Source organism: Aspergillus fijiensis (assembly GCF_003184825.1).
Source record: "Aspergillus fijiensis CBS 313.89 unplaced genomic scaffold BO72scaffold_30, whole genome shotgun sequence".
Lineage (NCBI taxonomy): Eukaryota > Fungi > Ascomycota > Eurotiomycetes > Eurotiales > Aspergillaceae > Aspergillus > Aspergillus fijiensis.
The window spans coordinates 165883-190848 of record NW_024469006.1 but is presented as its reverse complement, the minus strand read 5'-3'; the positions used below and the strand labels follow the sequence as shown (position 1 = coordinate 190848).

The following is a 24966-nucleotide window of genomic DNA, read 5'->3' as shown; positions in this document are numbered from 1 at the left end:
GGTGAGCAGGTCCAAAAGAAGGAAGAAAGTTGAGGTGGGAAAATGTAAGGGGAAAAAAAAGAGTGTCGGGAAGGTTCAGCCAGCAACAGGAAGATGAGGTGTATCTATGGGGTGCAGAACCAATCATTCGTTTACTGGCTTGCGCATCTCTGGTTCGTCTGCTGCGCCTCCGATCGTCGAAACTTATGCACTGTAAATTCTGATAGTGGCCTTGGCATTGATCATGCTGTGGCTGACCGTTTAGTACCCAGCGGCTCAATGTCTAATATGTACCCCGTAGTTTGTTGGAGGTTGAGATGGAATTAATGACTACTAGATGCCAAGTGTTCTTGAATCGATTGCTTGAATCCTGAGCCTAAATAGGATGAACAATCAAAAAAAGGCACGTGACCATGTCAGGAACGATTCTACCGTAGCACGGCACCTGCCAGATTTACCTATTTTACACCGGTGTCTGTCTCAGCGATTGGCTATCCAGTATCAGTGCAAAATGTAACTTACTCCGCAGATGTGCTTAGGATATTATCAGATTGATCGATACTCGGCTGTTGTGCCGAAATATATTTCCCTCCCGCTTTACCGGTGGTCCCGCCGACAGGGAGCTCGATATTGATAGTAGTGCGTAATCGGTGGTCTCGCATTTGTCGCAGCTGATCGGAGATTAAATAGTTTAAAGCTAAGATTTGGATTAGGGCTATGGTTGCTTTTTTATGGCAGTAGCATGAAGAGTGATTGCCAGGTCGTAAGGCTGTGCGAAAGACAGATAAACAGACAGAGAGAGGAAGTGTCTGTAGGTGTAGGTGTGGGAACTATGTTTGCGGGACACTGTACATGACTACAGCAAGCACCATCGAGTCAATCTTCGCAAATGGTGACAATTCACTTGATGACCTGGATGCAGTTACACGTACAAGCATGATTTGAAAGACAGCGCAGATATCGATTGCCCCATTGGGATGAGAAACCATGGCAGGCAACGGATGTGGAGAACTTGGAAATAGTGTTGAATCTGCCGTCTTTCCCATCCACCGCCCCGAGCAGTTCCGAAGGTTTTCCGCATCCGCGAAATTTTCTCTTCTGGCCGGTTTCCCCGTGTGCGCTTCTCCAGCTTCATTCCATCCTATTCCTATACTTTACCTTTTTTTTTCCCCTCTCTTCCCCCCCCCATTTTGCGCTTCCCTTAGTTGGTTTGGGTTCTGGGGTCCGGTTTGCACTTGCTTCAATTGCTCCTCTCCTATACCTTGTATCATATTCTATTATTTTTCTTATTCAGTCTCCCTCCCGTTCCGTTTCCATTTTATTTTCTCCACCGCTACCCGATTCTTCTTCGGGTTCGAGGCATCAAGTCGTCGCCAGGTCGCTACGCTTCTTCAATACTCCAGTCACCCTTCCCCTCATTACGGTCCGGTCAATTCATCAATTAGTCCGCTAAAATGGCCCAGACCAATGGCGAATTGGAGCACTCGAAAGGTTTGCTCTCTCCGACATTCTCGCAGTATGTTTTGCCTTCGGCCAACTAATCAATCGTCCATGCAGAGTCTCCCGAACAGCTCCTCAATGGCGACTCCCCTGTTGAGGGCCAGGAGGAGGAAATCAGCGGTGGTATGTAGCCTTGAAGAACAGCTCAAACTACATTGATTACTGACGTGCACGGCTCTTACGTTTCCAGGTCTTTTCCAGATCTCCGTGAAGTTGCCTCGTGAGCCCTACAAGATCCAGGTCATGGTGGGTATCTTGTCTACAGGAAAATTATACGACCAGCACCAAATTCCGTCGTTCTAACCCAGATCCTTCGTTAGGTCTCGAGTCAAGAACAAGTCCAAGACGTTCGTCAATCCATTGTCGAACTTCCCAGCACCTTCCAGTACACCTGCTTTCACCTCGAGTTTAACGGCCAGCGCATCAACGACTTCGTTGAACTGTCGGAGGTACCAGACCTCAAGGCTGATTCCGAGATCGTCCTTGTGGAGGACCCCTACAACGAGAAGGAGGCCCGCATGCACGTTGTCCGCATGAGGGAATTGGTCGGTGCCGCTGGTGACCGTGTCGATAACCTCCATGGTCTTAGTGCGGGTTTGTCTCTGCACGATGCCATTGCGGCCGACGCCGAGGAGACTGCCTCCGACAAGGACCACTCCCTTTCCAAGTACGAGATTGCTAGCTCTCCATCTTTGAAGACCATTCTTCCTCGTGACGAGACTCCTCTTCCCAAGACTGTGAAGGCCATCTCTCTTTCTGCTTGGAACCCTCCCCCCTACCACCTGCGTCAAAAGGGTCACTTGCTCTACCTTCAGGTTACCACCAACGAGGGCGAGCAGTTCCAGATCACGTCCCACGTCTCTGGCTTCTACGTGAACAAGTGCTCGAACATGAAGTTCGACCCCTCTCCCAAGACCATCCCCAAGTGCGGCAAGGCTCACTCGCTGCTCTCCTTGATCGCCCACCTGTCGCCTTCGTTCGGCTCCTCTTTCGAAGCGCTCCAGGAGTCTAACAACAAGAAGGATCTCCTGACTACCTTCCCGTTCCAGAACGCCATCCCCAACAACCCGTGGTTGGTGCCTTCTCCCACCTCAAACGCCAACGCACACCAGTCGGATATCACTCGCTCCCAAGAGAACTACCTCATCTCTGGCGTCGACAACGCAGAGACTCTCAGAGACTGGAACGAGGAGTTCCAGACTACCCGGGAGCTTCCTCGGGATACTGTCCAGGACCGTGTTTTCCGTGAGCGCTTGACATCCAAGCTGTTCGCCGACTACAACGAGGCTGCTGCTCGCGGTGCTGTTCTTGTCGCCCGCGGCGAGGTTGCCCCCTTGAACCCCACCGAGGACCGTGACGCCCAAATCTTCGTGTACAACAACATCTTCTACTCCTTTGGTGCCGACGGTGTTGGTACCTTCGCCTCCGAGGGTGGTGATGAGGCTGCCCGCGTTGCTGTCGGCAAGGATGTCCTGGGTATCAAGGCTGTTAACCAGCTTGACATCAACGGCCTGTTCACCCCCGGAACTGTTGTCGTTGACTACCTCGGCAAGCGTATCGTTGGTCAGAGCATTGTTCCCGGTATTTTCAAGCAGCGGGAGCCCGGTGAGCACCAGATCGACTACGGTGGTGTTGAGGGCAAGGATGTCGTGGCCACCCACCCCGACTTCGTTCCTGTCTTCGAGAAGATGTCCAAGGCTCTTCGTGTTAAGAAGCACGCTGTCTGGGACAAGGAGAATCAGCGTCACGAACTGGAGGGCAGCGTCGAGACGAAGGGTCTCTTGGGCACTGATGGCCGCAAGTACGTGCTTGACCTGTACCGCGTGACTCCCATGGATGTTACTTGGCAGGAGGAGGAGGGTAGCGACGCCTATCCCCACTGCATGTCCGTGCTGCGCTTGGAACTCGTTGAGTCGTACTGGAGACACAAAATGAGCCAGTACGTCAAGGCTGAAGTTGAGCGCCGCCGCCAGGCCAAGGCCGAGGAGGAAGCCTCTAAGGAGAAGACTGAGGAGACCTCCGAGTCCAAGGAGCAGGAAGGCTCTGAGGAGAAGCCCGAGGAGAAGCCCGAGGAGAAGTCCGAGGAGAAGACTGAGGAGTCTAATGATCAGGAGCGCGTTGATATCTCAGGATTCTCCCTTGCTCTGAACCCTGATGTGTTCAGCGGCCAGGTTCCTCAGACCGAGGAGGAGAAGGAACAGTGGGCGCAGGATGAGAAGGAAGTCCGCGAGACCTGCGACTACCTGCGCTCCAAGGTCATGCCCGAGCTTGTTCAAGATCTGCATGACGGAGACGTCGGTTTCCCCATGGACGGACAGTCTCTCAGCCAATTGCTGCACAAGCGCGGTATCAACATCCGCTACCTAGGCAAGCTGGCCCAGCTGTCCAAGGAGAAGGGAGCTCGTCTTGACGCTCTGACCACCCTCCTCGTCCAGGAGATGATTGCTCGTGGCTTCAAGCACATTGCCAACCAGTACCTCCGCAATGTCCCGGCTCCTTTCGTTACCTCTTGCGTTGCCCACTTGTTGAACTGCCTCTTGGGCGCTGACGTTAACGCCAGCCCTCGCGCTGAGATTGACGCTGCCATGCGCTCGATCTACCCCGACGGTGACTTCTCTTTCGAGAAGGTCACTCCGGCTACTCTCCGCGCTGAGATTGAGAAGCAGGTCACCATCCGGTACCGCTTCACTCTAGAGGCCGAGTGGTTCAACTCTCTGCGCCACCTGCAGCTTCTCCGTGACATCTCTATCAAGCTTGGTCTTCAGCTTGGTGCTCGCGAGTTCGTCTTCGACAAGTCTCAAATCCCTGCCAAGGTGCCTGCTACCAACGGTGCCAACGGTTCCCCTCAGGAAGAGGGTAACGGCAAGAAGAAGAACAAGAAGAAGGGTGGCGACTCTAGCTCCCCAGCCCGTGCTCCTGTGGAGGAGAAGCCGGCCCTCACCATCTCCGCCGATGATATCCTTAACATTGTGCCCCTTGTGAAGGACGCCTCTCCCCGCAGCTCGCTCGCTGAGGAGGCTCTCGAAGCCGGCCGTATCTCTCTCATGCAGAACCAGAAGCAATTGGGCCAGGAGCTCATTCTGGAATCCCTGTCGCTTCATGAGCAGATCTACGGCATCCTCCACCCCGAGGTTGCCAAGCTCTACCACCAGCTCTCTATGCTCTACTACCAGACCGATGAGAAGGAAGCGGCCGTCGAGTTGGCTCGCAAGGCCGTCATCGTCACTGAGCGTACTCTGGGTGTTGACTCCGCCGATACTATCCTGAGCTACCTCAACCTCAGCTTGTTCGAGCATGCCTCTGGCAACACCAAGACTGCCTTGGCCTACATCAAGCATGCTATGGACTTGTGGAAGATCATCTATGGTGCTAACCACCCTGATTCGATCACCACCATGAACAATGCCGCTGTCATGCTGCAGCACTTGAAGCAGTACTCCGACTCCCGGAAGTGGTTCGAGGCTTCTCTGGTTGTGTGCGAGTCGCTCTTCGGCAAGCAGTCCATCAACACCGCCACAATCCTGTTCCAGCTCGCCCAGGCCCTGGCCCTCGACCAGGACTCGAAGGGTGCGGTTGCCAAGATGCGCGATGCTTACAACATTTTCCTTGCCCAGTTGGGTCCTAATGACCGCAACACCAAGGAGGCTGAGACCTGGCTCGAGCAGCTCACTCAGAACGCTGTTTCCATCGCCAAGCATGCGAAGGACATCCAGGCTCGCCGTCTGCGCCGTATCAACATGACCCCCCGCACTCTCGGCACCAAGGTCCAGCCTCAGGTTGGTCAGTCTGCCCCCGAGGCTGCTGGAGCCAAGAATGGCACCTTGGATGCTCGAAGCGTCGATGAGCTGCTCAAGTTCATTGAGGGCGGCGACCAGGGCTCCTCGAAGGCCAAGCAGAAGAAGCGTGCCGCCGCCAGCAACCCCAAGCTCCGCGGCTCGAAGAAATCTTCGGCTTAGACTCGATCTTCCTTCTCTCCTTTTTCCTTCTTCTGATGAGGTTATTGGGTAAAACGAAAAGCTGCTCTGGTTTTGTTTTCCTTGGCTTATAAATGTCTTAACATGAATGTTGTATTTTGACCCCATATATCCTTGTCAAGGGTCAATATGTTGGATGAGCGGCACGTTTGTATTTCTGTAAAACTCTCTCTACTCTTTCGCACCAATTGGTGATCACGGCTCTATGTTGATTATATTTATATACTTCGTTATTTCTCATTCTTTTCCGCGGGCAGAGCATAGCAAAGTCGGGTGATTTGCATGCTATCTGGGTATGTTTCCATGTACTATATATGACCAGCGACCTTCCAAATGTGTCTGTAATGAATTTTAACACATTACTCTGAGTTCGCCTATTCTTGTACACAATTCAATGCTTAACATTTCTTTTCCACCGAATGCCAATCCTGATAGTTGGGCCAGTCGATAAACAACTCTTCCGTGGTTGAATGATCATGGACGTCACCGCCCTGACTAAGACGAGGGCGCTTGACCGCCTTTGCCGATTGTGCCAATGTTTACGTTCTGCGGTCACAACAACCAACCTTCTTTGTCCCTCTTTCAGAGCTGCATACCTCTTGGGCTTTTCTGCACTCCGGCCCTCTAATCTTATTCTGCATTGGAAATCCTTGTATCTTCTTACAAAGTATTTTGTTTTGGATTTGGGAGTCTTCCTGTTACATCTCATAACTTGAATTAGCAAGCAGCCTAGTCGCTTACAAGATCCCGGTCGCGAGCCCGCTAAAAGATGGACTATCTATGAACACCATTGAACCCATCGAGTCCGGTAACGAAATTCCCCTCATATGTTCTGCGATATCTGGATTGAGACTGACTGAGACTTCGAAGCGCAGACCGCGAGCCGACTGGCGCAACATGGAGGACATCCGACCGACCGCGAGGTGGGCAAACCGCATGTTGCGCCCTTTGACCTCCGTCTACCACCGATTAGAAAAGCACCACGAGATCCGTGCTAGTGTGGCGGATGCGAAAACAAAGGTCAATGCTGGCAACGGCAGCACAGAGCGCAAAAGTGTTCCGTCGAACCGAAGCAGTCAACCCGCGACCGACCAAGGCTGTACCTTCCCGGACGAAGAGCCTGATGATCCCGCCTGGATTCCCGGACGACCCCCGAGCCGCCGGATTCGACACAATTACTCGACTCGGGGGCAGAGGAACGGCGCGCGACGACGGACTCGAGTGACAATTCAGAGCCCGGAAGCGCAGCGGACGTTGCCTGGCGCGATTGAGATTGCGACTCCCTTGATTACCGGAAGATCCCACGGGTCCTTGGACGCCTCCTCGTCCATCAGGAAACAGCTTTTCCGGAACGTCGTATCGGCCACTGGCGATGGGGAGGCTAGCGACAATCGCAAAGGCACTCGCTCCAACAATAGCAGTTTCCCCGCCTATCAAGGTTCCTGGAAAGAGGTACTCGATATCTGTGGGAACCCGGGATTTGTGGACATCGCGCGCTATTTAGATCAAGTACTTCTTAAGTTTTTGAATAAAACCCGCGAAACCTCGACAGTTATACCACAACATGCACACATGACACGCGGACCGCGGTCGCTGATGTCGATGGCACTGCGCCGCCTTCCGGAGTTTATCGCAGAGGAGCAGATATTACAAGATGAGATTGAGGAAGACGGGGAGGTTGATATGTGCGATGCTTACTTCACTGAGCTTGAGGCCTTCTATGCGTCCAACGACAGCGGGTGGCAGCCGCTGCGCGAAGCAGCGCGCGCACGAGGCATCCATTTGATCTCGGACATGATCCGGAGAGGATGGATTCCGAGATTGGCCGCCTGTCGCTTGCTCAAAGTGTGCTTGGAAAATGATGAATTCGATGCTTTTGAATCTTTGTTATCTCGTTGCTTGCTTGATGTGGCCACCTACGAGTATCCTTCGGCTTTTGAACCATCCAAGGCTAGTGACTATCGCGAAGACCCTATTCGGGTGCTGCGTCTTTATTACTCGCGCGTCCCTTCGCGGCGATCCTTCTTCTACGATGAATTGGCGAAGCTTCTCACGCGAGGGGTGTTCCCTCCTGAATGGATGGTCACCAGCCTATGGAAGAAGTGCGTTGATGGTGCGATCCTATCGGTATCTGCCGGAGACGGGGATTCCGCGGCTGCGACCAAAGCTGTTGAGGCCATCGTCCTCGCGTCTGCTGGCATTTACTCGAACACAGGTGCGACTTCAGCTCGTTGGGAAGGCCCACCTGCGCAGCGCTCTGTCAGATCGAAGGACACACGTGCGTCCACAACGAATGCGAGTTCATTGCTTGAAAGCCGGGCTCCTTGCCCCGTTCCTATCCAGGACGCTTTGAGCAATCTCATCGCTAGTCTTGTGACCGCGCTATGCGGCATGTGCATTACACGCACGCAAGCATCTGGGCCTGATGAAAGGACAAGCGGGCTCAAAATCCGACAAATGGTTACGCGCTTTGCATTTAACGTTCAAAGGGCCATTGGAATTGTCTCGACACCTGAGGAGATCCAAACACTGGGACTACAATCCCTCCGTCGCGGATATGTTCTGTTGGGCGATTTTATACTACAGGCCAACCAAGACGTCCCGTACGATCTGATTGTGTACTCTGATGCATTGTCAGAACAACACATGAATACATTTTGTCTATCATTGGCCGGCCAGCAGGATACGATCAAGGAGCTAGCCGAGTTTGTTCAACAAATTTTCCATTGCTGTGGGCATGCGCGTAAATCCGAGCCGACTCGCACTCCTCGGGAGATCAAAGACACGGTCACACGACTCGCTCGGCTGACGTCTTTGGCCGGGGTGTCTCTTCTGCTGGATAAAGTTGCAGCCGAAACCGCGATGTTACTGGCGGAGATAACTCTGGACGAGGATGACCACGTATGGGCATTAGAGATGCAAGGTGAAGCTATCTCATCACAGCAGGAGCAGAGGGCTGCGACTCGGCCTACTGCAACGAGTGAAGCATTTGCCGACCAGCCCGGCGATACTTATCGATGGGAGGATAGTATTGGAGAATGGGTCGCGAACACACCTGCCTCCAAACCCCTGGCCGCCCGGCCGAAACTCGCGTCGAATCTTGACTGCTCAATGAGCAGTAGCGCTTCGGCCAGTCCAGCTCCGTCCGAGACGATGGCGTCCAGCGTGACATCATCTGCACCATCGTTGACCGGCAAGAGGGAGCGTGCTCAGCAGGACTTGGAGGTGCGGTCGCCCAAACGACTTCGATCGGCCTCACTGAAGATGACGAGAGGAAGCTCTGGCGCTACGCGCCACGAGCCGAAACGGCCAGGCGAATCAGAATCTGCACCTGTAGCCGCCCGGACTCGCACGGCTCTCCGCGACCTCTGCCAGGCCAAGAACCGCATGATCCAACCATCTCGAACGCGAGAATCGACCATCGGCAGCAAGGATCTGACCCCTGTTACGAGTGGTTGTAGGACAGTCCACCCCTTGCCCCGGATCGAAGTGGTTATCGTCAACAGCTTTGCACCTGCAGTTGACACGACAAGGACTCAACCAGATGCCGTGCTAGTCTGCAGAAAATCGGCACGATTAGCTCGAGCCTCAATCTCTGCTCCCGTCCCCGCTGTTACCCCTACGGCCATTGCGACCGAGTCGAATAGAAGAACGACTCGACCTCGTCGCGCACGACTACCACCGCCGCCGCCGCCGGCGGTGATGTCCTATTTCGACGAGGACAGTGACGATGAGCTCAGCTTTCTGGCTTAAATCGTAGCCTCTTGTGTGAGTATTTTAGTACCGTTTGTTCTACACAGATTTTTCAGGGTGCGCATGCATCATCGGGCATGGCGGGCAGTTTATTAGGAAGTTTTTCGGTTCAGGTTTTAGTTTATAGTTTTCTGGATGATACCCGGGGCGATTGGGATAATGCTTTCGATTGTTGAGGATTTGTTTGGAGGGTGTGTTTAATTGTTTGTTGATAGAGTAAATCAAGGGTTTGTGGAATCAACTTGGCACCGAAAGGGTTTCATTTATCATAAGCATGGCATCATTGACGGCGGTTCGAGATCCGGTTTCGAATAGAACAGCTACACACAGGAGAGGGACATTGATTAATGGTCAATGCTCCGTAGTTATTCTTGGACTCTTGGGGGTGATGGAGTTGATGGAGTTTTCCGTCCTTGACTCCCCGGGGGATGCCAACTGGAAAAGGTTAGAAGTGTTTGAGATGGAGAAGTGACGGGCAAACTTGGCACCTTGTCAGGTGTCTGTCAACTCTGTCAACTCTGTCAACGGCCACGACTGGGTGTTTCAACTTGATGGAGACTTATCCCTGATCATTATCCCGCAAGATAGTTGTATGGTGGAGGGTGAGGAAAGACCAAACACAACTTCTCTCCAATCCGGAGCAATTCCCACCACCATCACCACCATCACCACCACCACAACGCGTGCGTGGTGTTTAACCGCCCGGCGTCAGCACTTTCTTCAGGGCTCTTGCATTATGCATCTGCACGAATCCTTTTTTCTTCCAACTAGTACTCTCTGTAACTAGAGTCTGTACTACTTACATGCGACGGTACCTTACTCCGTACCTCACCGACTTCAAAACCAAAACAAATGAAGAAAGCAAACCCACTCTGTCCCGCTTGACCTCCGCCGGCGTCTCTCGTCCTTCCGCCTGCATTGGCTCGCCCGACGCAAGGGCGTCAGCCAAGCCGCGAGATCTCAACCCGACCTCCGCTTGATTGTTTCAGCATCGAGCCATTGACCTTTCGAATTCTCGCGGTCGCCCGGATCAGCCGCTGTGGCGGGCGCCAATCCTTCCTTTGGAGCCGACGATGCACCGCGGTAGGATGGATATGTCCAATTCCTGGGCTCGGAGGCGAATACTGCTGTCTAGTGACTCTAGTCTAATGGCCGCCCAGCCAGCCAGCCAGCCAGGAGTGCAACCAGCCAAGGCCGCGCGACCCTCTCTCCCTCAACTCTCGTCTCCACCCTCCACATGATGATAATCTGAACCCAGGAAGCTCCAGCTCAAGATGGAGCACCGGCTCAGCATCCCATGAGCCTGTAATGCACTGACTCAATTTCCCCCTCCCCCTCTAGGCCCGATGACAGTTTGCTAGTAGTCGAGTGGGCTTAGAGACCAGAGCACAGGGCAAGACACAGAGAAATGAAGCAGGAAGGAAGGGGATTTTTTTTTTCGCTTGTTCTCTATGTATAATCATTCCCCACGGCTGGGGAAAAACCTACTTTTGTTTCCCTTCTCCCTTGACAGTGTACTGTCTGTTCTTTTTCTTTTGCACTTCATGTTGATCCCAGGTGGTCCTTTCGTTTCTTTGCCTCCACTTTTGCTTCTTATCACCCCCTTCTTTCCGGGGTCTGTTTATTTCTCTTTTCCCTATCTCTTTCTCTGGGGATCTTGTCTCCATTTGCTTTTTGGATTGTGGTCTAGCCATCGGTCTTCAATTCTCTCATTCCTGTTCAAGCTGTAGGAACTAAGTGACTGGCTCACCGAAAGCTCAGCATTCCGTTCGTTGCCTGCCGACCTTTACAATTTGGATCAAATATTCGGGTTCCCGGCGACCGTCCATTCCTCTCACCTTTCAGGAAAGCAAGGCTTTGTTTCCTGTGCATCGTGGTCTGAGGGTTTGTTGTGCGTGACAAAGCGAGTCAAAGACGAGACGAGGAGAAAGCGAAGACAACGCCATTGTTGGTGATCTCCATATCCAGGTGGTTGTGAGGGATCCTGTTCACTGCCTCCTCGGTGCCATTTATCCACCATAAGATCTTGCAAACAACCTGATCTTGGTTATTCTGTCCAGACTGACTGGTCAGAATACATCTGGCATCATACTTGTCCTCCTTCCCTCGTGGAAATCCCTTCTACGCAGAGCCGGTCTCTCATAGAAGATATCTCTCGTTTTAGCCCACGGGCGACCTGTTGCTGAGCCCTTGCTCACTGTCTTTTCACGTTCCCTCTTTTTTTTTTCTCCCGTCCTTGTAATCTCTTTTCTTTTTTTTTTCACAATGCTATCCTTCGTTCTGTGTACGTCCCTGGTTGGACTTGTTTCTGCTGAAGAGCTAGAAAAGCGTGGTGGTGGCGGCGAGACTTCGATGTATGAGATGCTCAATGATGACCTCGCCCGGCTGAGTTTGCTGGTGCTGGGCCTCATGGCGGCTGTTGTGTATGTGTGGAAGATGTGGCATCGACTCTCGAGTCATCTGCGACGACTAGCCAGCTTCAACAATGAGCGACAACTATACTTCGTGGCGCCGGACTCGATGCTATCGAAGATCAAAACGCACATCACCTATGCGCCCTTGTTCCGAGCCCGACACAATCGTGAATTCCAACTGTCCCGGGCCGTTAACATGGGTACATTGCCGAGTCGACTTCACTCGTTTCTGCTGGTTGGCATCGTTGCCATGAATGTCGTCCTCTGTGTGGTCACCGTGCCATATGGCACCACCGAGAGCACTACCGCAGGCATCATCCGTAACCGCACCGGAACAATGGCCACTGTGAATATGATCCCGTTGATCCTCATGGCTGGTCGAAACAACCCCTTGGTTACGCTGCTGCAGATTCCATTCGACACCTTCAATCTGCTTCACCGCTGGCTCGGCCGCATCGTGGTCTTGGAAGCCATCGCTCATATCGTGGCTTGGATGGTCCCCAAGGTTCAGACATGTAAGTAGCTGTTGGTCGGCCAGCTTTGTCGAAGTGATGCTAATGCTTTCTGCTAGCGGGCTGGGCCAAGGTTGGAGCAAGTCTTGGGGCAAGCAACTTCCTTCTTGTTGGTCTGATTGTGAGTGCCTGAGTTGGTTCAATGTGCGCCATGCAATCTCACTGACTTTGGCTCTAGTCGGGATGTGCTTTCCTAGCTCTCCTGTTGCATTCGCCTTCGCCTATTCGACACGCCTTCTACGAGACGTTCCTCCACCTTCACATTGTGTTCGCTGTGCTTGCGATCGCCTTCCTTTGGGTCCACCTCAATGGTATGGTTTCTCAGTACTACCTGATGGTCGGCATTATCTTTTGGGCTCTGGAGGTAGGTTGATCTAACACTCAAAATCGACAACCATTCAATGCTGACATGATCCTAGCGTGCTGCTCGGCTTGCGATTCTCGTGTACCGTAACTGTGGCCGTGAGTCTACCACGGCCCTTGTCGAAACCATGCCTGGCGATGCGATGCGGATCACCATCAAGATGGCCCGACCCTGGACCTTCAAGCCCGGTCAGCACATCTACCTGTACGTCCCTGCTGTGGGATGGTGGACTTGCCATCCGTTTTCGGTTGGATGGAGCGAAGAAGCCGAGTCTCTGTCGGACGAGAAGGGAATCCCCATGAACCGACAGGATATGTTGGGCCTGCAGAAGACTACCATTTCCTTGCTCGTACGTCGGCGAACCGGGTTCACCGACAAACTGTTTCAGCGGGCGCAGAACTCGCCTGGTGGGCGGGTGTCGCTGCGGGCACTAGCGGAAGGACCGTATGGCAGCATCCACTCGATGGACTCTTACGGCACAGTGCTTCTCTTCGCCGGTGGTGTTGGTATCACCCATCAGGTGCCGTTTGTGCGCCATCTCGTCCAGGGATATGCCGAGGGTACCGTGGCAGCGCGTCGTGTGACTTTGGTTTGGATCATCCAATCTCCTGAGCACCTCGAGTGGATTCGTCCCTGGATGACTAGCATTCTGTCCATGGATCGTCGCCGGGAAGTGCTCCGCATCATGTTGTTTATCACCCGGCCGCGCAACACCAAGGAGATCCAAAGTCCCAGTGCGACCGTGCAGATGTTCCCCGGCCGACCCAACATCGATACCCTGGTGGGCATGGAGGTCGAGAACCAGATCGGAGCGATGGGCGTGCTCGTCTGCGGCAACGGTGGTCTGAGCGATGATGTGCGACGAGTATGCCGCAATCGACAGGATCGCACGCAGGTCGATTTCATCGAGGAGAGCTTCACCTGGTGAGCTCTGTCTGAGGCGGGTACGACTCTCTTAAATAAGAGGAATTCAACAATTTGGCCCCCAAGCCCAACCCCCAATGACTACGGACGCTCGCATCTGATTTGTCACGGGGGCCTTGGTACGAAATATTTACATCTTTGTTTAAAACGAGCCTGTTGTCTTGTCGACCGCCTTTTCCCTTCTTTGTGTGTGCATCGATTTCTGCCAGCGACCTTGACTCTTTTGGTCTCAGAGGGTATATACTAGTTTTGTTGTGTTCTTATGTTCGATCTGGCCGTGGGTTTGCCTCAAACTCTCTGGCTGCGTATATACTTGATTATATCACTTACCAATTTAAATTCTTTGGTCCTTTGCAATTACTCATAGAATTGCCCAACGTTGAAGATCGAAGATCGTTGACGTAGAAATGACTACTAGTCCTAGTACCGGTAACTTACCAGTAGTTAACTAGCACTGGATACCAGCAGACTGCAGTCGGTTCAAGGTTTTGTGGCATGCTGCAGGTCTCGGGATTCGGATCGGGATTCACATCGACCGAGGTCGACCAGGATCAGTTCTTGATTCGAGTCGATTCTGGAGATAGTCGACTGCATGCATATTCGATTCGAACAAGACCGACTTACAAGAAACTGGTCATATCCGAATGCCCAGTTCCGTAAACCGGCAGGGAGGCAGTTGCAGCACGTGACTGGTGGGCACTGCACTGCATAAGCTGGGATGCCCTCGAATTGGGCATCTTCTGGATCTATGCAGCCAATAAGAATAGATTTCTATAGCTTACTTGGATGTTGTTGCAGCACTGTACCTACCGTAGGTAAGGTATAAGTCCAGTACAGTCAGTAACTTACTACCGGGAATGCCTCTATCTACCCGTCGAACCGTCTGCCCAGTAAATGGGCAGGTCGAACCATTTCGTGACCTAGACGCTTAGGGATTCGGGAAAGTAAACCCTCTTCAAGGTTCTAACACCAGAAAACTGGGTAGCCTTTACAAATGGGCATAATTAATGAGTTCTGCTGAGGACATGTACCGGTGTATCTCATGTTGCGACGGAGGGGTTTGTTGACCAGCTCTGACCAGCTCGGCTTAGAAATCAAGGAGTGGGGCAAGTTCGAGCGGAAAGTTTCCCTCATTTGCTTGCTTGTGGCATGGAGTACGGATAGAATGATCACCAATCCAGTCTGTGACAAATGCCCGCCTCCCCGAGTCCGATACCACCGTATTCCATTTGTAATCCTTCTATTGCTGGTAGCTGTTCGCAGCGGCTGTTTCTGGTATGAGCGTATCGGGATCAATGGGACGGGCAGTTGGCAGGTTTGCCCCACGCTTACCAGGGAAAGATACGTTACTTTAATCGGGAAAGATGGCGTGAAGATGCACCAGTGGCATCATCATCCCCTCCTCCTTTACCTAGGTACCTAATTATCAATTCCCATTCCCATTGCCCGCCATGAGTGGGCTGTTCTATAAAGTCCCTCGGTTCTCCAACGTCTTAGCCCGGTATTCCTATCGACCTACTACCATCACTCCTAAAATCTTTCTCTCTGCCCAGTTGTTCTCTTCGTCTGCTACCGCCAAGATGAGCTCCCCCGATATCACTTTGTATACCGCTCAGACTCCCAATGGAATTAAGATCTCCATTGCATTGGAGGAGCTTGGGTAGGTTTTGTTTCTGCTTCTGTCTCCGTCAAGTCCATCGGAAGTCACAAGCTAATTGAATGGTAGCCTGCCCTACAAGGTCGAAAAGATCGATATCTCCAAGAACACCCAGAAGGAGCCGTAAGTTTGAGCCCGTCCCCTCCCCTCTCTCACCTTCTACCGGCCTTCCCTTCCCCCCCCCCCCCAAAAATCAAAGAAACCTACCACTAACCAGACCCCAAGATGGTTCCTCGAAATCAACCCCAACGGCCGCATCCCTGCCCTGACGGACACCTTCACCGACGGCCAGAAGATCTCCCTCTTCGAGTCCGGCGGCATTCTGCTGTATCTGGCCGAGCGGTACGACAAGGACTACAAGATCAGCTACCCGCGGGGCACGCGCGAGTGGTACGAGATGACCAACTGGCTGTTCTTCCAGAACGCCGGCGTCGGCCCCATGCAGGGCCAGGCCAACCACTTCGTGCGCTACGCCTCCGAGCACGTCCCCTACGGCATCAACCGCTACGTCAACGAGACCCGTCGCCTGTACGGCGTGCTGGACAAGCGGCTCAGCGAGAGCCCGTCCGGGTTCCTGGTCGGGGATCACATCTCGTTGGCGGATATCTCGCACTGGGGGTGGGTGACGTGCGCGGGCTGGTCGGGCGTCGATATCGACGAGTTCCCTCATCTGAAGGCTTGGGAGGAGCGGCTGTTGAAGCGCGAGGGGGTCGAGAAGGGTCGCCATGTGCCTTCGCCGCATACGATCAAGGAGATGATTAAGGATAAGGAGGCGGCTGAGAAGAGCATGCGCGAGACGAGGGAGTGGGTGTTGAAGGGGATGCAGGATGATGCGGCTAAGAAATAGGTCTTCCTTGGGTCTGGTTTGGGGTGGTTAGGGGGTTAGTGGATTCTGGGAGGGGGGGGGTCTCTGTAATAATGAATCAATCATGAATCTATTTTAATTCTCATTTTCTGGCTCCTTGGGATTATGGTTAAAAGTGAATGAGATATTGATGTTAAGAAGCGAGCGAGGCAAAAAAGTAATTACTGTAAGTTACTGACGTGCTGAAGCAGACCGCGGCGGGCTTAGTCACGCAACCACGTGAAGAAAGCTTTTGCCACTTTCCCCCCGGAGGGCCCTGTTTTCTGGCCTTTGTAGTTGATTCGATCCCTCCCCTCCATCTATCTCACAGAACGCAAGATCCGCAAGGACACGATCCTGCACGGGAAATCTCCACTGACCAGGTTCTGAACTGACTGACAGTGACATGGCTTGGCGCAACCAGGGAGTCACCGGCTCCAACAACGTCCCTCTGGGCCGGAGAAGGTTCGGCGGCGATGAGGCCCCAGAGGACGAGAGTCGCACCGCGACCCCGGCCTCTGCCGCTGGGGATAGCGCCTACAAGCGCGGTCGCAGCCCTGTTCGTGGTGAGTTGTTGCCCTTCCATCCACATTACATCAAGGTAAAAATACTGACGTCTCTAGCTGATCCTCCCGCGGACGGTGTCAAGAAGCGCAAGAAGCGCAACCGTTGGGGTGATGCGCAGGAGAACAAGGCCGCCGGTCTCATGGGCCTGCCCACCATGATCATGGCCAACTTCACCAACGAACAGCTGGAGGCGTATACGCTGCATCTGCGTATCGAGGAGATCAGCCAGAAGCTGCGAATCAACGATGTGGTTCCAGCCGACGGTGACAGGTTTGTCGAACTTCCACCCATCCTCTTTCTCTCAGTGCTACAGGAGTGGCTAACCGTTGTGATACTCCTATAGATCTCCCTCGCCTCCTCCCCAGTACGATAACTTTGGCAGACGTGTAAACACAAGGGAATACCGGTATCGGAAGCGTCTCGAGGATGAGCGCCACAAGCTCGTCGAGAAGGCGATGAAGACCATTCCTAACTACCACCCGCCCTCTGACTACAGACGTCCCACTAAGACCCAGGAGAAGGTCTACGTGCCAGTCAATGACTATCCAGAGATTAACTTCAGTATGATAACTAACCCTCTAACTCCTAACCGTTGCGTTGTGCTCTGTATTCCTACTTGAACCTCTGTGCTCGAGTCGGGCTTCTGATGACGACGTCGCCGCCGCGCGATGGGATTCTCTCCAGCTCGCTTCTTGCTAACCCTTGCTGCTTGATGTTGCACTCTTCTTTGCTCTTTCACCCTCAAAACAAAAACAGCTTGAACTAACACCTAGGCTTTCCGCTATCTTTTTAAAGTTGGCTTACTCATAGGTCCTCGTGGTAATACCTTGAAGAAGATGGAGACCGAGTCCGGCGCAAAGATTGCGATCCGTGGCAAGGGTTCCGTCAAGGAAGGAAAGGGTCGCTCTGACGCCGCTCATGCCAGCAACCAGGAAGAGGATCTCCACTGTCTGATCATGGCAGACACCGAGGAGAAAGTTAACAAGGCAAAGAAGCTGGTGCACAATGTCATTGAGACGGTAAGTTTTCCTTTTGCGGTTGGTTCGTGCAAGACACCGTGCTCATGGTACATTAGGCTGCCTCCATTCCCGAAGGCCAGAACGAGCTCAAGCGGAACCAGCTTCGAGAACTCGCCGCCCTCAACGGTACTCTCCGTGACGATGAGAACCAGGCTTGCCAGAACTGTAAGTCTTCTCCCAATCATCCTTGGTCCCTCTTTCTAACACAGACAGGTGGTCAAATCGGACACCGCAAGTACGACTGCCCTGAGCAGCGCAACTTCACTGCCAACATCATCTGTCGCGTCTGTGGTAACGCAGGCCACATGGCTCGCGATTGTCCTGACCGCCAAAGAGGCTCCGACTGGCGCAACGGCGGCGGCTATGGCGGCGGCGCCGGCGGTCGCAGAGCCATTGGTAGCGGCGACGCCGTCGACCGCGAGATGGAGGTAAGATCTCGTTCCTGTATTGTGATTGATCGTTACTAACTGTGACCAGCAACTTATGCAAGAACTGTCTGGCGGCGCTCCTGGAGAGAACGGCCACGTACCCCGTCGCATCGAGGCTGGACCCGATCAGGGCTACGATGACCGTGATGCGAAGCCGTGGCAGCGTGGCCCTCCTGCCAGCGATGTGGCTCCTTGGCAGCAGCGCGGCCGCGACCGTCGCGACGACTATGGACCTCGCGACCATGGCAGTGCGCCTCCCTGGGCCTCTCAAGGTCGTGGCGGCCACGGCGGTCACGGTGGCCATGGCGGCGATTACGGCTATGGCTCGCAGGGTGGCTACGGTGCCCCTGGAGCTCCACCCCCATGGCAACAAGCGCAGGCCGCCCCTCCTCCGCCCCCGGGTGGACAGGCATCGTATGGCTACGGAGGCTATCCCTCTTACCCTGGCATGGGAGCGCCCGGTGCTCCTCCTGGCTTGAGTGTGCCGCCTCCACCCCCGGGCATGCCCTCGATGTATCTTGGCAACAGTGGCAGCCCTCCCCCACCCCCTCCTGGCGAGGGACCGCCTCCTCCGGTATGTTTGCTTAACCGAGGTTGTAGGACAACTGACTAACCTGATACAGCCCCCGAGCGAGCAGCCTCCTCCCCCTCCCCCACCTGCTTAGGGCACTTGCAGAACCTGCAGGACCTTCAGATCATGACGACAAAAGCCTACTGAATTCAGCTGCTGAAATGAACCATGAGAGTTGCTTTGATTTGGGATCAAATTCGACAGGAATCCGCAGGATAGTAGGGCGGCATACGTGGCGGACGAGTCTGGATTCGACTGGACAGCCCCGCCTGCTGGTTTTATTCGTAGTCTATTAAAGTGTACTAGCTAATCAATATTATTCCTTTGTGTTTGATCCTCAAGTTTCTGGTAGTAGAGAATCTAGACAGGTGAAGTGCCGAAGAGCAAAAGCCGGAGTGACGTTTATGGGGCCGGCCCCATTGTTGATGCCTAAGGCGGAGACCTTTCTCCGCAATTTCGTGGAGAAGCTCAAATCGATCAATTTTTCCCCTTCAAGGTTGAAAGCAGTCCTCCAGATCGGAGAAGTGATCATGATTCATCAAGTCAAGTAGAGCATTGATTCTCATATCCCCTTTCCAGCCTTCCAGTCTTCTAGAGTTAAGGCTTCTTGGCCCTTTTTTTTCTCTATTTTTGGGGTCACCAAAGTTTGATCCCCCCAGAAACAGATGGAGGGACCCGCCTCTTCTTCTTCTTCTTCTTCATCATCATCATCGTACACCGCAGCCGCCGCAATGACAGGCGGGACCAACACCCCCGGGGACCAACCCAGGAGAAGTCTGGGGGATGGAGGAGGAGGATTGGGGTTGGCATCCTCCTCCCCATCTCTATCCCCAAACCTCCACTCCCATCGCAAACCATGGCAATCGCAACCGCAGTCGCAGTCCCAGTCCCGATCCCGACGCAGCTCTTCCCTCCGATCTGGGGTTGAGAGACATCCACAGCAGCAGCAGCAGCATCGCTCCAACCCCGGGGCAAGACACGACCCCCCCTCCACTTCAGCATCAGCATCAGCATCAGCATCATCATCATCATCATCCAAATGGTACCGCGTCCGCTTGTTCCGGGGCATGGTCAAGGACGTCAAGCGCCGGGCGCCGTATTATTGGAGTGATTGGACGGACGCGTGGGATTATCGCGTCGTGCCGGCGACGGTTTATATGTATTTCGCTAAGTATGTTGATTCCTTTTTGCGCGCGCGCCGGGGGGGGGGGGCGGAGTTTCAAGATGGATTTGGGACGGGGATGGGATGGATTCGAGGATGAAGAGGCTTTCGGCTAAAGACTGACCCCCCGTCGCGTTTTAGTATCCTCCCTGCATTGGCGTTCTCCCTCGACATGTTTGAGAAGACCAACCAGAGCTATGGCGTGAATGAGGTGCTGTTGGCCTCGGTGCTCGGGGCGGTGGTTTTCTCGGTCTTCGCGGCGCAGCCGTTGGTTATTGTTGGGGTTACTGGTTAGTATTGTCTTGGTTTTTTTTTTATCGTGGGGGTAGTAGGGTGAAGGGGGTTTATTGGATCTTCTTGATAATCTGCGCAGTGCTCAGCTGATCTGTGGTAGGTCCTATTACGGTGTTCAATTATACGGTTTATGATATCATCGCTTCGAGAGGCACGAATTATCTGGCGTTTATGTGCTGGATTGGCATGTAAGTCTCCCTATTCTCATTTTCTCTTTCTTGTTTGTGTTCATTTTTTCTTGTTTGTGGGGGCAAAGGCACCGTACTGACCACCCAGATGGTCCTTGATCATGCATTGGTTGCTGGCTATCACCAACGCCTGCAATGGGTTGACCTACGTGACGCGCTTCTCGTGCGACATCTTCGGCTTCTACGTCGCGTTCATCTACCTGCAGAAGGGCATCCAGGTCCTGACCAGACAATGGGGCTCCGCGGGCGAGACTTCTGCCTACCTGAGTATCATGGTCGCTTTGCTGGTGCTGATGGCGGGCTGGATCTGTGGCGAGCTGGGCAACAGCAGCCTCTTCCAGAGATTCGTGCGCAAGTTCCTGGAGGACTACGGCACTCCGTTGACCATTGTCTTCTTCACGGGCTTCGTGCACATCGGCCATATGAGGGACGTCGAGGTGGCCACTCTGCCGACCAGCAAGGCCTTCTTCCCCACCGCGGATCGTGGCTGGTTGGTCCATTTCTGGGACATCAGCGTCGGAGATGTGTTCCTGGCGATCCCGTTTGCGATCCTCCTGACGATCCTGTTCTATTTTGACCACAACGGTGAGTACGCCCCCCCCAAAATTGCGGTAGGCTAGACGTGGCTGACCACTAGACCAGTGTCCTCACTGATCGCCCAGGGAACCGAGTTCCCGCTTCGTAAACCCGCCGGGTTCCACTGGGACCTGTGGCTCCTGGGCCTCACCACCTTCGTGGCCGGTCTGCTGGGCATCCCCTTCCCCAACGGGCTGATCCCCCAGGCGCCCTTCCACACGGCCGCCCTCTGCGTGACGCGCGACGTCGCCGACGAAGACGACACCAACAAGGGCAAGGCCATCCGCATCACCGACCACGTCGTTGAGCAGCGCGTCAGCAACCTCGCCCAGGGCCTGCTCACCCTCGGCACGATGACCGGCCCGCTCCTCATCGTCGTCCACCTGATCCCGCAGGGCGTCCTCGCGGGCCTCTTCTTCATAATGGGCGTCCAGGCGCTCCAGGGCAACGGCATCACGCAGAAGCTCGTCTTCCTCGCCCAGGACCGCCGCCTCACCCCGGCCGCCAACCCGCTCAAGCGGCTCAAGCGCCGTCCCGCCATCTGGGCCTTTGTCATCGCCGAGCTGATCGGCTTCGGCGCCACCTTCGCCATCACCCAGACCATCGCGGCCATCGGCTTCCCGGTCATCATCCTGCTGCTGATCCCCGTCCGCTCGTTCCTGTTCCCGCGGTGGTTCACCGCGGAGGAGCTGGGGGTCCTCGATGGGCCGGCGGCGAGTCCGTTCACGATGGAGAGCGTGGGCGGGACGCACGGCTTGGATGATTCGTTCGGGGGCGAGGGGGCGTTGGCGGGACACGACGGTGGGCGGAGGAACTCGAAGGCCCGCGGTGGTGGGGATGCTGGTGTCTTTGATGCGAATCGGGACGAGAGTTCGTCGGAGTCCGTGGTGGGTGATGATCTGGAGAGGGGGGAGGTGTTTGAGATGCAGAGGTCGGCGGTGCGACGGAGGAGTACTACGGGCGTCAAGGATTGATGTTGTAGGTGTGTGCTTTGGGATGGCCAGAGGCTGCTCTGGTTGTTGTTCGAGTGGATGTTGGCTCGGGATAGATGTTCGTGACTTGCTTCCACAGGCCGTGAAAGTTATAAAATTTAGATTTGACCTAGTTATATATAATCCTATATCATCGCCGATATTGTGTTTGTCAACAGTTACCTGGGAGGCCTTCCACACAGGAGTGGCCAAGGTCGTATCAAGTTGGGCGAGTCCATACATTGGAAAGGACGGTAGCCAGGCCAATCGAACTGAGTGAGGGCTATAGCAGAGTAAATATAGCTCGTATCGCCAACTACCACTGGCATGCAACCCAGCCAACCCACACAAGCAGTTCACACAAGGAATGAAAACTACAAATTTCAGGATATGAGATGCTTAAGGGTTAAGGCCCTGAAGATACCAAGTCCCATCACAAAAAGAACAACCATCAATCCCAAAGGGCCGAATTGACGCATGATAGGGGCGCATGGAATTTGCTGGGCCCAACACATCCATATTTTCACAACATGAAAAAACAAAAAGAGAATCCAATGCAAAATTGGACGGTGTCAAGGCCCGAGCCGCGGATCGAACGCGGGACCTCTCGCAGATATGCTTGGGTTTGTATCCCTAAGCGAGAATCATACCACTAGACCACCCGGGCTTGATATATTTTCTGCCTGCTGTTAAAACAATATGATCCATAATGTATGCAAGAACTAGCTTTGCACCTTGCATAATAGAGTTCATCAAAGCCAAAAACCTCGCACTAACCGAACACAGTTAGCCTGACACGCCGCCCAGAGCGGTCGGCCTTTCTGCCGTCACATCGACCAAAAAAAAAGTCAAGCGCATGCTTCACATTCAATCCAACACACCAAAAACTAAAATGGCGCCCTCACAGTCCCCCGAACCTATCCCGCACGAGTCTGCCTCTAACCACTCCTCGTCTGACTCGGAGAATGAGTCCGAGTCCTCGTCCGACGAGGGCGGCGTCACCCTCGATACAATTCAAAAACAGCAGCGCGCCCCCAAGAGAAGACGTCTCTCGGACTCGTCGACCGACTCCTACATCGCCGCCCCGCCGCCGGCACCCTTGCCCACGCTTTCCCGCATCAAGCGCAAGGAGGACGTCGCCAGGGAGGCCGCCACCAAGGCAACAGCGGACGCGAACCCGGTGCTCATCAAGGATGCGCTGGCGGCGGGGCTCGAGGATGCGCGGTCCTCGTTCACCGACCTGAAGGTGGCGCCGTGGCTGGTGGGCTCGCTGACGACGATGGCGGTGCGCCGGCCCACGGCGATCCAGAAGGCGTGTATCCCCGAGATCCTGGCCGGGCGGGATTGTATCGGAGGCAGTCGCACGGGTTCCGGTAAGACGATTGCGTTCGCGGTGCCGATGCTGCAGAAGTGGGCGGAGGATCCGTTTGGAATCTTTGGGTTGGTGCTTACGCCGACGAGGTGGGTCTATCCTTTCCCCGTCAGATGGACAGAAAGAAGGAAGAAGGACAGAAAGACAGACAGACAGACAGACAGAAAGAAAGAAAGGCAATGCTAACTTTTCGAGGGCAGAGAACTGGCCCTCCAAATCTACGAGCAAATCAAAGCCCTCTCCGCGCCGCAGAGCATGAAACCCCTCCTCATCACCGGCGGCACCGACATGCGCTCGCAGGCGCTGGCCCTGTCGCAGCGCCCCCACGTGGTCATCGCCACCCCCGGCCGGCTGGCGGACCACATCCACACCTCGGGCGCGGACACCATCCGCGGCCTGTCGCGGGTCCGCATGGTCATCCTGGACGAAGCCGATCGCCTCCTCTCCCCCGGGCAAGGGTCCATGCTCCCGGACGTGGAGACCTGCCTCAGCGCGGTGCCATCGGCCGCCGACCGGCAAACGCTGCTATTCACCGCGACCCTGACCCCGGAAGTGCGGGCGCTCCAGTCCATGTCTTCATCTTCCTCATCATCAACGAAACCCCCCATCTTCGTCACCGAAATCACCTCCGCCAACAAGTCCACCATCCCGCCGACCCTCCACCAGACCTACCTCCAAGTCCCGCTGACCCACCGCGAAGCCTTCCTGCATGTCCTCCTCAGCACTGACGCCAACGCGACCAAACCCGCCATCATCTTCACGAACACCACCGCCACCGCCGACCTGCTGGAGCGCATGCTCCGCCGCCTGGGCCACCGCACCACCTCCCTGCACAGCCGGCTCCCGCAGAGCGAGCGCAACGCCAACCTCGCGCGGTTTCGCGCCGCCGCGGCGCGCATCCTCGTCGCCACGGACGTCGCCTCCCGTGGACTGGATATCCCCTCGGTCGAGATGGTCGTCAACTACGACGTGCCCCGGAATCCGGATGACTATGTGCACCGTGTCGGTCGTACGGCGCGTGCGGGCCGCAAAGGTGAGAGTGTCACGCTCGTCGGGCAGAGGGATGTGGCGCTTGTGCTTGCCATTGAGGAGCGGGTGGGGAGGAAGATGGTCGAGTGGGAGGAGGAGGGCGTGAGTGTGGAGACGAGGGTGGTTAGGGACGGGGTGTTGAAGGTGGTCGGCGAGGCGAAGCGCGAGGCTGCCGGCGAGATGGATGAGGGGAGGGATGTGTTGGGGAGGAGGAGGGTGAAGTTGAAGAAGGTGAGGTAGGGGGGTTTTCTGTTGCTAGGTTCCGTTGTGGAAATATGGGATGCGCCGGGGATTGTACTGTACATAACTACATAGTCTTAAGAAGATTTTGGGAAGCCGGTTCTTATGGCATTGCTTTAGGTTGAGTTTGGCTAGGAACAGTAGATGGGATTGGCTCCTGTTGGGCTGATTGCGTAAACACTCGGTAGAGCGAAGCGAAATTCGTCGTGCACAGTTCGACTGCCTACGGTGTCTGAAGATGTACATGTCGGTCTCTTCTGACCACACATCCTCGTCCTCCGAGCATTATCTAAGAAGGCTCCTTAGAAACCATGCATATAATCCTGCATTATGCAGCAGACTACTGGTAGCAATACTATAAAGAGCCCTGCGATGCTCCTGAGGCCATCGGTCCTGGTGTATACGCAGACATGGTACAATACACGAGTAGCTCTAGGGCGACTACACTGCCTAGCTCCCATGGGATTGAATCGCTCCTGGAGAAATCGGACGGCCACAGTACGCGTGGCGTGGTCGAGAGAAGAACATATCGATCTAGTCCTGATTGTTGATGACCAGGTATAATGATCAGACCGCGGGGCTGGACGGGACTCAAGACGCCTGATATTTCTGGGGAATGTCGGGCCTT

The 24966-nt window shown here is 54.5% G+C and overlaps 7 protein-coding genes and 1 non-coding gene across 8 annotated transcripts; 7 read left to right on the top strand and 1 right to left on the bottom strand.

The window, feature by feature from the left end:
* Positions 1–1099: 1099 nt before the first annotated feature.
* Positions 1100–5828, top strand: BO72DRAFT_449041 (translation initiation factor 3 subunit CLU1). Its single transcript, XM_040944929.1, has 4 exons — positions 1100–1470; positions 1537–1602; positions 1670–1725; positions 1800–5828. The coding sequence occupies exons 1-4, from the start codon at positions 1434–1436 to the stop codon at positions 5433–5435; spliced, it is 3795 nt and encodes a 1264-aa protein (XP_040800267.1). The 5' UTR covers positions 1100–1433; the 3' UTR covers positions 5436–5828.
* A 320-nt stretch (positions 5829–6148) lies between these two features.
* Positions 6149–9429, top strand: BO72DRAFT_406367 (uncharacterized protein). The gene is made up of 2 exons (XM_040942321.1): positions 6149–6261; positions 6324–9429. Exon 2 carries the CDS (start codon positions 6351–6353, stop codon positions 9204–9206), a length of 2856 nt encoding a protein of 951 aa, XP_040800266.1. The 5' UTR covers positions 6149–6261; positions 6324–6350; the 3' UTR covers positions 9207–9429.
* A 2042-nt stretch (positions 9430–11471) lies between these two features.
* BO72DRAFT_380468 (ferric reductase family protein) lies at positions 11472–13424 on the top strand (the record flags this gene model as incomplete). Its single annotated transcript, XM_040941390.1, has 4 exons — positions 11472–12135; positions 12192–12253; positions 12311–12496; positions 12552–13424. The coding sequence occupies 4 exons, from the start codon at positions 11472–11474 to the stop codon at positions 13422–13424; spliced, it is 1785 nt and encodes a 594-aa protein (XP_040800265.1).
* Positions 13425–15000: 1576 nt separating this feature from the next.
* BO72DRAFT_380344 (glutathione S-transferase family protein) lies at positions 15001–15924 on the top strand (the record flags this gene model as incomplete). Its single annotated transcript, XM_040941387.1, has 3 exons — positions 15001–15080; positions 15147–15200; positions 15303–15924. 3 exons carry the CDS (start codon positions 15001–15003, stop codon positions 15922–15924), a joined length of 756 nt encoding a protein of 251 aa, XP_040800264.1.
* A 298-nt stretch (positions 15925–16222) lies between these two features.
* On the top strand, positions 16223–18839 carry bbp (putative zinc knuckle transcription factor/splicing factor MSL5/ZFM1). Its single transcript, XM_040943131.1, has 8 exons — positions 16223–16487; positions 16545–16758; positions 16832–17049; positions 17284–17507; positions 17564–17672; positions 17721–17935; positions 17985–18509; positions 18559–18839. Exons 1-8 carry the CDS (start codon positions 16328–16330, stop codon positions 18598–18600), a joined length of 1707 nt encoding a protein of 568 aa, XP_040800263.1. The 5' UTR covers positions 16223–16327; the 3' UTR covers positions 18601–18839.
* A 473-nt stretch (positions 18840–19312) lies between these two features.
* On the top strand, positions 19313–21854 carry BO72DRAFT_406354 (anion exchange family protein). The gene is made up of 6 exons (XM_040942320.1): positions 19313–19392; positions 19438–19677; positions 19810–19958; positions 20063–20150; positions 20239–20735; positions 20793–21854. The coding sequence occupies exons 2-6, from the start codon at positions 19574–19576 to the stop codon at positions 21698–21700; spliced, it is 1746 nt and encodes a 581-aa protein (XP_040800262.1). The 5' UTR covers positions 19313–19392; positions 19438–19573; the 3' UTR covers positions 21701–21854.
* A 419-nt stretch (positions 21855–22273) lies between these two features.
* BO72DRAFT_t161 lies at positions 22274–22364 on the bottom strand. Its single transcript has one exon. It is a non-coding gene; the product is annotated as a tRNA-Pro (tRNA).
* A 209-nt stretch (positions 22365–22573) lies between these two features.
* Positions 22574–24338, top strand: dbp8 (ATP-dependent RNA helicase DBP8; the record flags this gene model as incomplete). Its single annotated transcript, XM_040942319.1, has 2 exons — positions 22574–23158; positions 23270–24338. Exons 1-2 carry the CDS (start codon positions 22590–22592, stop codon positions 24336–24338), a joined length of 1638 nt encoding a protein of 545 aa, XP_040800261.1. The 5' UTR covers positions 22574–22589.
* Between the last annotated feature and the right edge of the window lie 628 nt (positions 24339–24966).

Coding starts and splice junctions, on each gene's coding strand:
- bbp (XM_040943131.1), top strand. CDS start 16,328: ATGGCTTGGCGCAACCAGGGAGTCACCGGCTCCAACAACGTCCCTCTG. Junction 17,508..17,563: donor TGCACAATGTCATTGAGACG/GTAAGTTTTCCT, acceptor ATGGTACATTAG/GCTGCCTCCATTCCCGAAGG. Junction 17,673..17,720: donor GAACCAGGCTTGCCAGAACT/GTAAGTCTTCTC, acceptor TAACACAGACAG/GTGGTCAAATCGGACACCGC.
- BO72DRAFT_406367 (XM_040942321.1), top strand. CDS start 6,351: ATGGAGGACATCCGACCGACCGCGAGGTGGGCAAACCGCATGTTGCGC.
- BO72DRAFT_406354 (XM_040942320.1), top strand. CDS start 19,574: ATGGTCAAGGACGTCAAGCGCCGGGCGCCGTATTATTGGAGTGATTGG. Junction 19,959..20,062: donor GGTTATTGTTGGGGTTACTG/GTTAGTATTGTC, acceptor GATCTGTGGTAG/GTCCTATTACGGTGTTCAAT. Junction 20,151..20,238: donor TTTATGTGCTGGATTGGCAT/GTAAGTCTCCCT, acceptor CTGACCACCCAG/ATGGTCCTTGATCATGCATT.
- BO72DRAFT_449041 (XM_040944929.1), top strand. CDS start 1,434: ATGGCCCAGACCAATGGCGAATTGGAGCACTCGAAAG. Junction 1,471..1,536: donor CGAATTGGAGCACTCGAAAG/GTTTGCTCTCTC, acceptor TCGTCCATGCAG/AGTCTCCCGAACAGCTCCTC. Junction 1,603..1,669: donor GGAGGAGGAAATCAGCGGTG/GTATGTAGCCTT, acceptor TTACGTTTCCAG/GTCTTTTCCAGATCTCCGTG.